This window comes from Neophocaena asiaeorientalis, unplaced genomic scaffold, assembly GCF_003031525.2.
Source record: "Neophocaena asiaeorientalis asiaeorientalis breed wild unplaced genomic scaffold, Neophocaena_asiaeorientalis_V1.1 scaffold138, whole genome shotgun sequence".
NCBI classification, from domain to species: domain Eukaryota; kingdom Metazoa; phylum Chordata; class Mammalia; order Artiodactyla; family Phocoenidae; genus Neophocaena; species Neophocaena asiaeorientalis.
In genome coordinates this window covers 4839167-4856565 of record NW_020172632.1, presented here as the reverse complement: position 1 = coordinate 4856565, position 17399 = coordinate 4839167, and the positions used below count along the sequence as shown (strand labels likewise).

Here is a 17399-nt window from a genome sequence, read left to right as displayed (position 1 = left end):
TCAAAATTAAAAGATCTCATTCATTTAAATAATAAGAAAATGTATAATGAAAGCCCCATTGTGTATATTCTACTCTCTGATTAGTCTGTAAACTCTTACAAAGAAGCAGACTAAAAAGTTTCATATACCCTTTATATACAATATTAAACAAATACTTGAATGTTTATCCCTGCTTTGTCACCACCTAACATTTTCTGTATTTATTTAACTATCTCCTCCCTCTAAGGTAAGCTCCAATAGGGTAAGGATGCTCACTTGTTTTGTTCTTGTTATATCCCAAATGCCTGGAACATCCTGGGGACTAAATGAATACCTGTAGAGTAAAACATGCATGCATACATACTCCACATCTAGTGTGGCTGAAGCAAAATGAGCAAGAATGGTAGGAATTGAGGTCAAAGTGATAGCACGCAGCTAGATTTCATAGGGTCTGGTAGGTCACCACAAGGACCTTTGCCTTAACTTTGAAAAAGCTTTTGACCTATTTTGACGGATCTCTCTGACTTTCTCTGTAAAGAATAGATGGAAAGGGAACAAGAATAGAAGAAAGGATATCAGATAAGCATAATAAAAATAATCCAGGCAAAAGACAGTGATAACTTGAACCAAGATGTTAACAGTTCAAAAGATGGTGAGAAGTTATCAAACTCTAAATATATTTTGAAGGGAAAAAGGACAATATTTGCCCTTAGGTTGGATGTGGAATGTGAAAAAAAAAAGAGATGACTCTGAATTTCATGGCCTGGGCAAGCTGAAGACAGGAACTGCCATTTACTGAGATGTAGAATATGATAGGAAGGGGAAGTCAGAAGACTGCAGGAGAAGAACCAAGAAAGAATGGTGTCCTGGAGGCTAAGAAAAGAAAACGTGTAGATATTAGTAAGTTGCTGGATGGAACTGTGTGAAAATTATCTTCTGATTGCTTCTATTCACTCAGGGAAATTGGGCTAAGCTATCAGCTGAAACTGAGGAAAGGAGAGGAGGCACTGGAAATTTGAGAAGAGATCACATGCAAATAGTCATCTAGGGAAGTAGGAATGTATTATGGACCAGGAAGGATTGCCAGGTAGGTCCAAGAGCTCCCTTAACGGTATTGGTCATGAATCTAAAATGAGACCGGTGAGTATGCTACTCTTTTTGTCTTCACTCATATTTAAGCTTGGATGTAAGTGAAGAATGAAGGAAGAATTAGATCCAACCAGGTATAATCAATTGACTTTTGATAAAGGTGCAAAGGCAAGTAAATGACAAATGATACTGAAATGACTGGACATACAAGTGGGAAAAAAACAACTTCAAACAATGCCTAACAATCATAAAGATTAACTAAAAATGGATCACTGACCTAAATATAAAACATAAAACTACAAACTTTTTTTTTTTTTTTTTTTGCGGTACGCGGGCCTCTCCCGTTGCGGAGCACAGGCAACGGGCATGCAGGGTCAGCGGCCATGGCTTACGGGCCTAGCCGCTCCGCGGCATGTGGGATCTTCCCGGACCGGGGCATGAACCCATGTCCCCTGCATCGGCAGGCGGACTCTCAACCACTGCGCCACCAGGGAATCCCAAACTACAAACTTTTTAGAAGAAAACATGGAGGAAAATGTTTGTGATATAAGTTTCAGTCAATAAGTTCTTAGATATGATATAAAAAGAACACTCCATAAAAAAATTAATAAACTGGACTTCAACAAAATTAAAAACTTTTGTTCTGTGAAAGACACTGTTAAGAGAATGAAAAGATAAATTACAGACTGGGAGAAAATATTTTTAAATGATACAAATCTACCAAAGGACTTACATTCAGTATAGATGAAATACTCTCAAAACTCAACAATAAGAAAACAACAACCATATTTTAAAAATATGAACAGTTGAAAAAATCTGAACATTCACTGAAGATATAAAGAAGACAAAATAAGCAAATGAAAGATGCTCTAAATCATTCATCACAGGAAACATACAAATTAAAATCACAAAAATTAAAACCACTAGACTCCTATTAGAATGGCAAAAATTAAAAACCAAAAAGGAGAAATAATGAGTACTGGCCAAAAAAAAAGGATCCTTATACCTGATGAATGCAAAATACTGCAGGCATTTTAGAAAACAATTTCAGTTCCTTATAATGTTAAACATACAGTATGGCTCAACTATCCCACTCCCACAGAAATGAAAACTAAATATTCACACAAAACTTAATACATGGATATTTATAGCAGCTTTATTCCCAGTCGCCAGAAACTAGAAACCCACATATGCATCAACAGGTGAATGAATAAACTGTAGTTCATACATACAATACAACCTACTCAGCAATAAAAATGAATGACCTATTGATACTGAAGGGTACCAGAATATAGTACCCCTAAATATGCCTCTTGTTAATCAGTCTTTGGCCAGTCTAATTTAGAGGGCCCCAGCTGAAGAACCTGAGATGAGTAGAAGAAAAAGATTTTATTTCCTTCCCAACAATACATATAACAACACAGATTAATCTCAAATGCATTATGATAAGTAAAAGAAGCCAGATTAAGAAGGCTACATGCTGTATAATTTCCATTATAGGACAGTCTGAAAAAACTAAAACTATAGGGACAAAGGATCAATGGTTGCCAGACATTACAGGTGCACCAGCAAATTTTCTGGTGATGGAACTGTTCTGTATCTTGATTGTGACAGTGGTAGTAACGTAACTGTATACATTGTTAAAACTCTTGGAATGTATGCCAAAAAAGGTGGATTTTACCATACATAAATTTTAAAAAATAATTTTAAACAAAGAGGTAGATTTAATCAGGGTTTACATTTTGCCAGGCTACCACAACACAGGGTAAAAGTGAAAAAAGAACTAGAATTATGTAAAAAAGTGATTTTAATGATGAAACCATGGAATCTTAATGTAGATAAACAGAAAAGCCGGAGGAGTGAGAAACAGTGAAAAGGTGTTGAAATCAATAGGTTTTAAATCCTGGTAAACTAGGGAGAAAGTGATGATGTAGAGTGAGATGCTTCAGTAGATAATCCAATAAATATTTGTAAAAATGAATTGAGATAGGCCATAAAAACCGTAGGCTGCTGTTGCTCGATTACAGGATAAATATCTCCTTTTCATTCCAAAATAGATTACAATCTGAAAGAAAAACTAACTTGTCAAAAATGTGACTAAAAACTAAAGTTACCAAAGAGGGACAAAGGGATGGGGGTTGGAATAGAAGAATAGAGAGAGAGATCTTATAGATTAAAATATAATTTAAAAAATTTCACTTCTGGCCAAGATGGAGAAAAGAGGACTGGATTTAGCCTTCTGCCTTAAACGACCAAAATTCACACAAAACACATGGAACAATGATTTCCAAGACACCAAATTTCAGACAACAAAGGACAGTGGTCCTTGAGAGACAAGAAACAAACAAGATGAGCTCTATGACTGCCCAGGTTATGCTTTAGGAGAGTTTCCAAGCTCAGATGCAGGAAGCGGGAACCCAGGCAGAGGCTGGCAGACTTCCTGAGTTGAGGAGACAAAACTGAAAATCGAGAAAAAAATCAAGGTAGTTAGAGTTCACAGGACAGAGAGGAGAGAACTGCAGAGAGAGAACTCCAAAGGTTCACAGAGGGTCCCATCAGAATAGCAGTGTCCTGATTAGCAAATGTGTGTGAGGAAACTTCTTGAGGCTAGCAAAAGAAATCCCTGAAATGATTATTGGGAGCATTATCTGTTACACAGGTCTGGGAATAGTGCCTATTGCCAAAACCCAGATAGAAAAAGCTCATAATTCATGGGCACTGGGTAAAGTATTACTGTATAATAAAGAATTTGGCTGACCTCTGCCCCTGGTTCCTGAGAGGTAACCTCTAAACCCATGGAATTTCCTGAGTGATATGAGTGCCTTTGTTATTCCTGGCAGACTCTGAGAGTCTATGTCAGTTTGATGACACTGATGCTAAAAGGATAAGTTGGGGTGGCAGCTGGCCATTTCAGAAACATCAACCATGTGATGAGAGGCTGGGGCTCTGAGGCATGTGATATCAGCCTGACTTCTGCCAAAGTGGGGCTGGAGACTGAGTTCAGTCACACAGCCGGTGATTCAATCAATCAGGCCGTGTAGGGAAACTCCAATAAAAACTCAGGACACAGATGCTTAGGAGCTCATTCCATATGTATTGTTACACACCAATGTATGTGGAAAGTGACATGTTCCTGAAGACAAAGAAGCTTCTTGTTTGGGACCCTCCCAGACCTTGCACTATGTGTCTCTTCTATTGGCTGCTTCTGATTTAGATCTCCTTTGTTATAATAAAACTGTATCATAAGTACAGTTGACCCCTGAATAACATGGGGGTTGGGGCGTCAACCCCTGCACAGTCAGAAATCCATGTATAACATTACATTCCGCTCTCTGAAGTGCAGTTCTGTATCTGTGGATTCAACTAACCATGGACTGTGTAGTACATATTTATTGAAAAAAATCCACATGTAAGTGGATCTGAGCAGTTCAAGCCCTATTGTTTAAGGGTTAACCGCATAGTACTTTGCTGTGTTCTATGAATCATTCTAGTGAATTATCAACCCTGATGGGTTAGTGGGATCTCCCACACTTGTATCTAGTTAGTCAGAACGTGGGAGGTCTGGGGACCCCTGAACTTGCAGCTAGCATCTGCAGTAATGGCAGTCTTGTGAAGGACTGTGCTTAATCTGTGAAGTTTGGCTTAATTCCAGACAACACCAAAAGTCATTACAAATATAGCTGAGCTCTGAACAATGTGGGGGTTAGGGGCACTGACCCCCTCTGTGCAGTCAAAAACCCATGTACAAATTATAGTCGGCCCTCCATATCCGTGGTTCTTCACTGGAGGATTTAACCAAGAATGGCTCAGGTAGTACGGTAGTATTTACTGTTGAAAAAAAATCCACGTATAAGTGGATTTGACCCTCACGGTTCAAACCAGCGTTGTTCAAGGGTCAGCTGTATTCAGAAGGGTTTTGCCTTAGTAGTGGGGAATAATCAGCCCTATAATAAACAAGACTTTGGTTCCACCTTACAAATCTTAAAAGCAAGTCTTAAAAAAAGACTCAAAAGGATCAACCTATTTTTTAGATAAATTAACTGTGTTATTTGTAACCAAACTCAAGAATTTTTATAGGAACATAAAAATACCTGGCATCCAGCAAGGTAAAATCACAATATTTGTCATCCAATAAAAAAATTTAAAAATATCAAGGATGCAAAGAAGCAGGAAAATACAACTCAAAATGCTGGGGGTGGGGGGGAAATCAATCAATGGCAACTGAGTCAGAAATGAAACACGTTAGAATTTCCAAACAAGGACATCATAATACTTATTATAATTATATTCCAGATGTTTCAAAAGTTAAGTACAGGCACAGAAGATATAGAAAAAGACCCAAGTCAAACCTCTAGAAATGAAAATTACAATGGCTGAAATTACAGGAAAAAAGAAAAAGGATGGAATCAACGGCAGTTTAAGTACTGCAAAATAAAAGATTTAAAACAGAAACTAACACACCATTGTAAAGCAATTATACTCCAATAAAGATGTTAAAAAAATTAAAAAGTTCTAACTCAGAAAAAAATAAATAAAAATAAAAGATTAGTGAACTTCAGGACACAGCAATAAAAGAAACCTGTCCAAAATGAAACACACAGAGGAAAAAAAACCACTGAAAAAGAAATAAAGAGAGCATTAGTGGGCTTCCCTGGTGGCGCAGTGGTTGAGAATCTGCCTGCCAATGCAGGGGACACAGGTTCGAGCCCTGGTCTGGGAAGATCTCACATGCTGCAGAGCAACTAGGCCTGTGAGCCACAATTACTGAGCCTGCGTGTCTGGAGCCTGTACTCCGCAACAAGAGAGGCCGCGATAGTGAGAGGCCCGCGCACCGTGATGAAGAGTGGCCCCCACTTGCCGCAACTAGAGAAAGCCCTCGCATAGAAACGAAGACCCAACACGGCCATAAATTTAAAAAAAAAAGAGAGCATTAGTGAGCTGTGAAACAATTTCAAGCAGGCTAATAAGTCTATTAACAATGGAGTCCCTGAAGGAGAGGAGGGGTGGACAGAAAAATTATTTGATGAAAACTATAAACACACAGATCTAAGAAGCTCAGAAAACCCCAGCACAAGAAACTACATGGAAAAAAACTATACCAAGGCACATAATCAAATGGCTCAAAAACAGTGATAAAAAGAAAAATTTCAAAGCAAAGAGAGAAGGATAAAACATTATGTAGACAGGAACAAAGGAGGGAAAACATATTTCTCATCTGAAAAAATGCAAACTGGAAGGCAATAGAGCAAATCTTTAAAATTCTCAAAGAATTAAACTGTCAGCCTAGAATTCTACATCCAGCGAGAGCATCTTTCAAATACAAAGGACGTTGTTAGAAGTACAGATGCTAAAATAATTCACCACCAGCCAATCCACACTATAAGAAACATTACAGGAAATCTTTCAGGTAGAAGGACAATGACACCAGATGGAAATACAGATTTATACAAAGGAATGAAAAGCACTGGAAATGGCAACTACATGGGTAAACCTACAAGAAGCTTTCTTAGTTTACATCTCTTTAAAAGATAACTGGAACTATAACTACAATCGCATGACAGAGTGAGGAAATAAACAAGTCCCCCAAAAGCAACTAAACAGTTGGGTAGATTTATTAAAAAAACAAAACAAACCAAAAAAACCATTTCAGTGCCCTGGAATTAGACCAAAGACATACAATACACTGAGATGTGTTCATTCATAAAAACTACTGAACTTCAAGTAAGAAGAATAGAGTTGAATCTGTGATTTTCTTGCCTGGGGCTGCCTTTAGCCCTGTTCATAGTTCAGCCTGGGCAAGGTAGTTTGTGAAAACAATATACTTTGCTGCTTGAAGGATCTTGCTTGATTTGGAGTGTCTCAGTTAAAGTGGTAATCTCAGTGGCTAGTGAAAAGGACCAGTGGCCCTGTTAGCCTGAGGATGCTAGCCTATTTGGAGCAAGTAATGAGCAGGCAGACTAGCGAGAGATTTAACAAGAAGTTCTGGGAATGAGACAGACATATGGAACTTCATGAACTCTCCAAATACCCAGGACTGACCTTAGTCTGTGCACATGTGCAGCAGTGACTTAATGGGCCCAAGCCAACCAACATTCTTGGTCAACAGGGTTAGAGCCCATGCATGTGCAGAGGAGACATGAGCAACTCCAGCAGAAAAAAAAAGAATGACGTTTGAATCCCAGTCCATGCAGATCCATCAAGAAAGTATAGATGCCTTACTGGCTAGAGGTATCTGAACACAATCTCTGACCAATCTTTGGCAGAACAGTAAGCTACACAGAAACAGGGGACACCATCAGGATGCCAAGCTTAAAATTAAAACAAGACATAATGCTGGGTGCTTTAAGTATAACTACTCCTCACAATAATCCTGCAAGGTCACTTAGTTAGTGTATAACCAAGAGCCAGAATCCTGTACTATTTCATTCCAAACCTCCATATACTTTCCAAAGAATATACATGTTCTGTTCTTTTCCTATAGTAAATCTTCACCTACGTGAAGCAGCAGGGTATTAACAAAATAATAAAATCCTTCTCTTCCTTCTCATGCAAACCCCAGTAAGGAAAAAGAAAATAAAAATTCCCAACTTACTGCAAGAAGATTCATGATGGTATGCCCCGTCTCTCCAAACAATGGCTTCCGAAATCTGACGCTGAACAGTGGGCAAGGATAAACTATGGAAATGGGAAATGATCAGACTAAGTTTGGCAGCTTAAAATTTTGGCAAAAGAGACATCATGTTTCATAGAGTTCTCAAAATATAATTGTAATGACTCATTAGAGCATAAAATTTAGGGCTCAGAAAGCATTTACCATAACAGCATCACAGACAAATTCGGAGCCTTCTACAAACCGCACCAGTCTTTTGATGCAGCTGTTTCAAAAATGAACTACATGTCTTAAGAAGCTCTCTTTTCCAAACTGGATTAATATATTCCAGGAAACAAGTATCTCCTGATTCCTCTGTGCTCAGGAAGTCTAAAAGAGTTCACTCTTACACATTTCTGATTCAGGACCCTCCTCAGACAAGCCAAATACCAGGTGATCCTATTAGCTGGCTCACTCCTCGAACTTTACAGTTTCAACTGCCTGTACAACACAGGAAAATACAAATGTTTTTCCTCTGCACACAATCCTTTCCTTTCCCTACTTCACTTAGCTGATTCATATGCTTCTTTCACAGTTCAGTCCAGAGGTACCTTGGTCCTTCATTCTTGGTGAAGTTAGAGCCCATCTTTGAACTCCCAAAGAACTCTGTTAACTTTGAACATGTGTTTTGACATAATATACTACTATAATCATGATTTCTACATCTTCCTTACAAAGGTTCCCAAGAGCCTATAACCACATCTCAGCCATTTCTGAATTCTGGATTTATTACACATGGTAGGCCTTTATTAAATTCTTGTTGAATGAATGAATAAATAAGTGAAAGACTGAAGGTGACCTGCTGAAAACATATAATACACTGTTTTATGTTTTATAAAATAATTTTTAATGATCTCATTTGATCCTCTTAATAATACCATGCAATATAAAGGCAAGTATTATTATCTCCAGTTGCAAAGGACACTGACAATCAGACAACTTGAATGACTTCACCCAAAGTTACAGAGCTAGTAAGTGGAAGAGTTAATAACGTTATTCAAGTGGTCTGATTCCTAGACCAGGGCAACGTTGATTAGGAAAAGATATAAAGTTTAAAATAAAGCTTGCATGGGACTTCCCTGGTGGTCCAGTGGTTAAAAATCTGCCTTCCAATGCAGGGGATGCGGGTTCGATCCCTGGTCAAAGAACTAAGATCCCACATGCTCCGGGGCAACTAAGCCCACGTGCTGCAAGTACTGAGCCCGCGTGCCTCAACTACAGAGCCCACACGCTCTGGAGCCCATGTGCCACAACTACTGAGCCCGCACACTCTGGAGCCTGCTCGCCACAACTAGAGAGAAGCCCGTGTGCTGCAAAGAAAGATCCTGTGTGCCGCAACTAAAGACACAACACAGCCAAAAATAAATAAATAAATAAAATAAAATAAAGCTTGCAATTAGGCCTTAATATCTTTAAAAACAACCACAGCTTAGTTGCACTGCTATGGCCATGGGCAAGGAGGCTCTTTTGTTGCTTACTTTACCAGCTGAGAGTGATCTCTATACCACTAGCTTCCAGTATCTGTTACATTATATAAAATATAATCTGTCATAACTATTTTCTAACCAAGTGACAAAAAAATACTTACCATATACAGATACTATAAAAAATAGTTACTTGTTGATATTCATTTTTTCTGAAGATGATCATGTATCTATCAATAAACCTATAAAACCAGTAAGTTTACAAGGCAATAATGTTATTTTGAGTTCTTCCCATTATAGCCAAAATAAGTAGAGACACTGGCCAAATTTAGCTTAGCTATTTCAAAAGAATACTTCTGTTTAATTGTATCACCATGGGGCTCTCTGAATATCTCAAGTCTGTTTAGTCATTACGTCTTGGTCATAATGCTTAGAAGAGGGTATTTTATACTTACGTCGATATTCGGCTCCAAGTCTCAACATTAGTCGGATGGGAAACACTTTAGCCCAAGGAGTTTCCCATTTCTGGATGAGAATCCCAAACAAGTAAGGTGGGGTTGGGAGTACTAGGTCTTGCAGTGACTGGTAAGTAGATGTCACATATAAGAATCCGCCATGTTCTTTACTGCCAAGGAAACTTTGACTGAAGAAGGAATGTCCCAAGTTGCCTACAACATTCCCTAAAACAAAAAAGTTCATTACTTACCATCAATAAATCAATCATATTTTTAATAATCATTATTATCAGCACTGGGCCAGACACTACCAAACAATAATTCCCAACCTTTCACTATGAAAGACACATATTTATAAAGTTGTTTTTAAATAAATGGCATTTATTAAATGAAAACTTGTTTTCCAATTTCATCAGGGCTTCTGGTGAGCATAAAATGCCTTGCATTATCACACTCTAGTTTGTCTGGCTAAAAGCCAAAAATATTGATGCCTTCCTTTAGACTAAACTTACTGTATGAATTACTTTAGAGGTCTCATATAAAAATTATTGCCTCAAATGTCACACAAAAAATGTTAAGATTAGGTACCTGTTCTCACAGAGCTTACAATCCCATTGAGTAAATAAATTCAATTCATGAACATAATGAATTAAGACATTAAGTACAACTATATATATGAGATATTAAGGGAAGAAACTTTATGGAGAAAGTAGTAAAACAGACAGGATTTATTCTATTTTTGGTTGAGACAAATATGAAACATAAACAACTTAGGGTTTATTTAAATTCATATTAGGCAGGTTTTTTGTTTTTTAGTTGCAAATGCTCTTAACTAAGCACTTTCTAATTCAAATATTTTCTGAATGAAACAGCAACAAATCACCCTTCATTAAGGAGACATTTTCCTCAGTTTAGAACTACAAAAGAACTTCATGACAAGAGCTGTTCAATAATGTAACAGCAGATTTGTTCACTAGACATGTGCAAGCTTCCTTTGATGCCTCTGAAAGAAATAACAGCAAATACAGAAATCGCCATCAGAGAAGTTAAATGCTTACTTTCCTTGAAAAATAGAGTCTATTTGCAGAACAGTTCAATGATGGAACATAGAATCCTTGAGTGAAGTGGAAGCTATGCTGACAGTAGGGAACACAAGTGAAGGGAAGACTTCCCCACAAAACCAGAAACTTTATGACTGAAAGCCATGTTCACCTGCACATCATCATCTGCCAAATACATTTAGGGGTAGTACCCCTTGCCCCAGGATTAACAAAATCTGGGGGACCTCCCTGGCGGTCCAGTGGTTAAGACTCCACGCTCCCAATGCAGGGGGCCCGGGTTTGATCCCTGGTTGGGGAAATAGGATCCTGCATGCCACTTGGCACAGCCAAAAAATAAATAAATTAATTAAATTAAATTAAAAAATAAATGAGAACCTACGGGGGAAAAACCCCCAAATCTGGCTTTACATTTAAGCTGCTGGGCCAGATCTATAAAAACAAAATAGGGCTTCCCTGGTGGCGCAGCAGTTGGGAGTCCGCCTGCCGATGCAGGGGACACGGGTTCATGCCCTGGTCCGGGAAGATCCCATGTGCTGCAGAGCGGCTGGCCCCATGAGCCATGGTCGCTAAGCCTGTGCGTCCGGAGCCTGTGCTCCGCAACGGGAGAGGCCACAACAGTGAGAGGCCCGCGTACCGCAAAACGAAAAAAACAAAAAAAACCCAAAATAATCCCCATATCAAGGAAGTAGTACGTTATTTTGAAATAAATCAGATTTTGGAGTCTCAGAAACATGGGTTTGAACACTAGTCCCATCATTTACTATTATGAGATTGGGGGCAAGTTACTTGACTTGAGCCTCAACATCTATGACAACAAGGGAAGATTATACTAAGTTTCAGACCTGATGTGAATAAACGATAGAATATATGTAAAATGACAAGCAGCACCTTGCACAGTTTGTTCTCAAAAAATGTTAACTATTACTTTTATAATGCAAATATACAAATAATGAATGATCAACCAAACATTATACAACTTTCTTTGCTTTATCAAAGATTTTAGAGTAAGGTTTTTATAAATTTTCATCTTTTCACTTGAGTTAGGGTGTGGGGAGAGAATGGGAAACAAAAGAGAAGATTTTTTTCCCTCCACAATGGAGACTACACCACAGGAGTCCTCTAAAGCTCTAATGACAGCATAATGTTTATCTTTCACAAGAATACCCTAGTGAATACAGCTCAGAGGTGAAAACTGTGTTAAGCTTGGTACTCAAAGCATTCATTCATTATTCCTTTGGGATCTCCCTATAAGAGACTGGAATCTATTACTGGTTATTGTTCCACAGATACTAATAACTTTTCTGCTTCTACCACCTAAAAACCCTCCTCCCTACCCAATCACACTCAGATTCTTCATTATGTCCCTTTACATTATAAAATATATCTTTTATTATTTAAGCATTTACTTTCTTCAAAATTGAAAAAAAAATTGATAGATCTCTATCAATTCTAATGAATAATTTAGATTGCCATTTATCACCTCATCTAAAAATAAGTAACATTCCATGGGTATAGATATCAATTAAAATAAAATACTGGGTATGAGAATTTGACCAAAAAAAGCTTTCATTTGAAGACTTAAACTGGGGCTCCAACATTAAAAAGAATTCCAAAAGAAAGCAATGTTGGGAGTGAAAGAGAAGTAATACTCAAAGAGAGAATAACTAAGAACTTTCCAAATTAAAGAAAGAAATGTGTTTTCAGATCAAAAGTACACTTTAAGTACAAAAATTAGCTTAAAAGTATTCTAAATACATTTTTGTCTAAGTTAATTCTTAGGCTGAGATAAACTTTCACATTAAAAAAATGAAAGATCAGGGACTTCCCTGGTGGTCCAGTGGGTAAGACTCCATGCTCCCAATTCCGGGGGCTCGGGTTCCATCCCTGGACAGGAAACTAGATCCCACATCATGCCGCAACTAAGAGTTCGCATGTCGCAATTAAGAAGTCCGTGTGTCGCAACTAAGAGTCCACACGCCGCAGCTAAGAAGTCCACATGCCAGCAACTAAAAGATCCCGTGTGCCACAACCAAGACCCAGTGCAGCCAAAATAAATAAATAGGTAGGTAAACAAATAAATAAGTAGTTTTTCAAAATGAAAGAGCAAACTTCATTGCGTTTGAGGCCTATAATTTTATTAGTATATTACACATTAATAAAAATAAAATTCAAAGAAGTTGAATGCAATTAATACCATACAAATCAGTAATATAGTGCCTTAAAGTTTACATTGCCTTTTGATAAATCTATATAGGATAAGAAAGAAATTTAAACTAAGCAAAAGTGCATCTGGGTTAACCCAGGTGGCTACAATTTAAAGGAAAAAATAAGGAAGACTACAGAATGAGAGTAGGTGACAAAAAGAGATAATAAAAAGAAAAAGATCTTTCAAAGATCTGAAATTATAGAAACTTCCCAAGTGACCTGCTTGAGTGACCCATGGTATTTCTTTCTCAGGAACCAGAGACACACTGGGTCTCAGAAACACTCTTAAGCTGATCTAAATAGTATTTTCCCTTGTCTCCAAGTCCCAGTGGGAACAGCAAGTCAGGAATAATAAGCACAGCATTTTTATTAATAGAAGTGTTCTCTCAGGACTCCTTTCCTCCAGGTGCTTTTCCGCCAAATGACAAAAAAAGCTTGCTAGTGACATCACCCCAACTGATTTACTCCCCAACTCACAGTTTTTAAATTAAGCCTCTCCAACGTGCCAGACCATTTGTTCTAAAGGGTGGTATACAGAGTTGACCCAGACAGATAAAACTCTTGCCCTCATAGAGCTTATATCCTAATGAAGGAAGATACACAAACTATTTCAGTTAGTTAAGTTAGTGATAAATGTTTTGAAGAAAATACAACAAGGAAGGTAATGTGAATAATTGACGGGGGCAGGGGAGAGAATACTTCTTTAGCCATGGGAGTCAGGGAAAATCCTCAGAGAAAGAAACATTTGAGAACAAACCTGAATGAAGAGAAGAAATCAGCCAGTAAAGCTCTGAAAAGAACAGCACTCCAGGTCGGGCAGGAGTAAATTCAAAAATCATGAATCGGAAATGAGTATGACAGGTTCAAAAGTCACAAAGATGATCAATGTAGCTAAAGCAAACTGAGGACTATTAAGAGATAAGGTCAAAGAGACCTTTAAGGACTAGATCATATAGGACCTTTATAAAATGGAGTTTATTCCAATTGCAGTGGGAAGACAATGGAAGGTTTAAGGCAGCTTTAATTGTGCCATCATATTCATCACCATGTTACTAGGCTACACAAATGTGCTCTCAATTCATAAGGATTAGATTAGGACACCCAAGAAATAGTTGAGAGAAGATAAACAAGTCTGCAAATGTAAAATTCTGAATAATTTAAAGGGAACAAAAAGCTGTTTTCAAATGTAGAAATGATCTAACCTACAAGGTTAATATTTATGTTCTGTGCTTATAATTGTCTTCTTGCTTTGTTCTGAAGTTAAATCTAAAAGTTGAAAATCAGTAACAGTGTAAACCTTATTATATCCTTAATAATCATAAAATTATTATAATTGATTATTAAATATTAATCAATTCACATTAACATTTCTCTTAAATTAATAATCTTCTTGAAGAGAGAAATATTAAACTGGAAGAATTCACTGAACAATGTACCCAGGATCCAGCACAAAAAAGCAGAGAAAAATTATACAAAAGAGCAGTTAAGAGATATTGAAGACTGATTTCAGAGGCCCCAACATCAAAAAAAGGTTTCCAAAAATAGACAACATTGGGAATAAAAGAGTAGTAACATTGAAAGAGATAATAATTAAGAATTTTCCAAAGTAAAGAAAGAAATGTTTTCAGATCAAAAGTACACTTTTAGTATTCAGTAGTAAAAATAAAAATAAATCCACGTATGTGTATACATAATAGACCCATGGAATAGAGTCCAGAAAGAAACCCATGCATATAAGGTAAAATAACATTCAAAAACAGGACCAAGGTAATTCAATGGCAAAAGTATAGTCTTTAACAAATGGCCCTGGAACAACTGAATATCTATCTATAAGCAGGAAAAAATCAAAAACAAAATGCACAAAAAAATTCCCAAAACAAAACTTCGAGAACAAAACTTCAAGCCTTACCTCATTCCCTGTACAAAAATTAACTCCAAATTAATCATAGATCTATATGTAAAAGCTATAACTATACAACTTCCAGAAAAATACAGGTGAAAATTTTTGTGACCTTGGGTTAAGGCAGATTTTTTAGGAAACTGAAGATAAACTATAAAAGAAAAACTGATAAATTGGACTTCTATCAAATATTAAAGCTTCTACTCTTTGAAAGATAGTTAAGAAAATGAAAAACATAAGTCATAGACTGGAACATAATATCTGCAAAACGCACTATCTGATAAAAGACTTGTATCCAAAATTTATGAAGTACCAATAATTCATTAAGAAAACAGCCCAATTTTTAAATGGGCAAAAAAAGAGCTACAGATGGCAAATAAGCATATGAAAAGATGCTCAATATCATTAGTTATTAAGGAAATGCATATTAAAACCACAAAGAGATACCACTAAACACTCATTAGAAAGGCTTTTTTTTTTTTTTTAAAAGAGTATCAAGTGGTGGCAAGGATCCAGAACAATTGGAACTTTTCATACATTGCAGGTGAATGGATAAACAAATTGTGGTACAGACATCCATTCAACCATATGGATGAATCTCAAAAGCACTGCGTTAAGTGAAATAAGCCAAACATAACAGTGAGATTCCATTTATATAACCTTCTGGAAAATGCAAAACTAGAGGGACAGAAATCAAATCAATAGTTGCCAGGGACAGAGGGTAAGGGGAGGGGATTAAATACAAAGGGACATGAGGCAAGGTTTAGAGATGATGAAAACATTATATATCTTGATATTGGTGGTTGTTACCTGACTGTATCTGTTTGTCTAGACTCCCTGAACTGAATATGTATATTTATATACAGTAATATATGTCTGAAAAGGCATATATTATTAGATACAAATTACACCATAAACCTGACTAACAAAAACTCACAGAGAACTTTAATAGTGGACTTACAGATAATCAAGGATAAAGAGAAAATCCTAAAAGCCAAAGAGAAAAGACAAATAACTACCTGTTAAAAAGAAAAAAAAAAAAAAAACTAGACTGCAGGAGATGCTAGAAGACAAGGAAGTAATACCTTCAAAGTACTTGCTAAGGGGAGGTTAAAGGAAGAAATGAAGGAATGAGAGAAAGGAAGAGAGGAAGGGAAAAAAATCTGTTAAGCTAGAATTTTGTAGCCAACTAATTATTCAAGAGTGATGGCAAAATATTTCAAACATACAAGGACTAATGGAGTTTAACAACCATAGGCCCTGACCAAGAGAACTAATGAAAAGATGTATTTCAATAAGAAAAGCAAGTCCTAATGGAAATATGGGATACTAAAATAGCAGATATAGAGAAAATATAGTGGCAAACTTAATAATTTTGATTGAACTGAATATTGATACTGATTTTTATACTGATATTAAAAACTGAATATAATTGAATTAAGTAAAAACAATTATTTTTTCTTTTACAAAAGGTAAAACCAACCACAACAATAGTAAGAATGGTAAAGATATTAAACGAGTGAAGTATGCTTAGGTCTGTGTCACGTTTGGGAGGACAGAAACGCTCTGAGGCAGAATTCTGTCTGCTTCCTGGTGTACATGCCTTGTTTAATTCCCTCCCCTTGCGTGGGGAAAACACCTATGAATATGATGGGTGTCATTCCCATGATTAGGTTACTAATTAACAAACTCTGAGTTCATCAACAGGAAGATTATCAGACTGGGCCTGACATAAGGTCTTTAAATCTAGGTCTAGAGGTCAGAGAACCAAAGTAGAGACACACTCCTGATGACCTGAAAGAAAGGAAACATCCATGTTGTAAACTATCTATGGAGCCATGAGGCAAGGAATTGCAGACAGCCTCTAGGAGCCGAGAGTACTCCCCAACCAACAGCTAAAAGAAAGCAGGGATTTGTAAGAAAGTGAATTCTGCCAACAACCTGAGGACCTTGGGCTCCAAATGAGAAGGTCAGCATGGCTGACACCTTGAGGCACCCTGAGCCGAAGATTCATCTAAGCTGTGCCTGGACTCCTTACCTATGGAAACTATGAGATAATAATTTGTGTTGTTTCAAGCCACTAAGTTTATGGCTTAGAAATATAATAATAGAAAGCTAATACATACTGAATAACTTAACTCTGTCAGAAAAAGGTCATAGTTGAGTGTTTATGTTGAAAAAATTAAAGGAATCCCAAAGAAAATGCTAACATAATAGAAACATGAGTAAAAGACATAAACAGGGACATATTTGTCACAGAATACAAAATGTACATGGCTTATAAATAAATGAACATAATAGTCAGTGAAATGCAATTCAAAATGAGACACCATTTTATATCCACCAGACTGGCAAAAATTAAAACTCTCATAATATTAAATGTTGGCAACTCTTATACACTGAAGATGGGGACAGACAGATAAAAACTGGAAAACCTCTCTGGGAAATAATTTAACATCATCTAATAAAGTTGAAGAAATCCATACTTTATAAACTTATACTCATAAGTATACATGTACAAAAAAATTTAAAGAACATATCTGAAAAACAGTAAACTAGTAAGAAGAGCAAACTGTTCATCATAAAGAGAATTAATAAACTGTGGTAAATTTATGTAGTTCATATAAAACAGTAGCC

At 36.8% G+C, this 17399-nt stretch overlaps 1 protein-coding gene across 1 annotated transcript in view; it reads right to left on the bottom strand.

Moving 5' to 3' along the window:
• ZFYVE9 (zinc finger FYVE-type containing 9) overlaps nt 1-17399 on the bottom strand; it is a 196940-nt gene that overhangs the window by 34837 nt on the left and 144704 nt on the right. The window contains exons 11-12 of the mRNA XM_024739235.1: nt 9597-9821; nt 7661-7743 (exon numbers count right to left, since the gene is read on the bottom strand). Coding sequence (XP_024595003.1) covers nt 7661-7743; nt 9597-9821 — 308 coding nt within the window. The remainder of the gene's footprint in view (nt 1-7660; nt 7744-9596; nt 9822-17399) is intronic.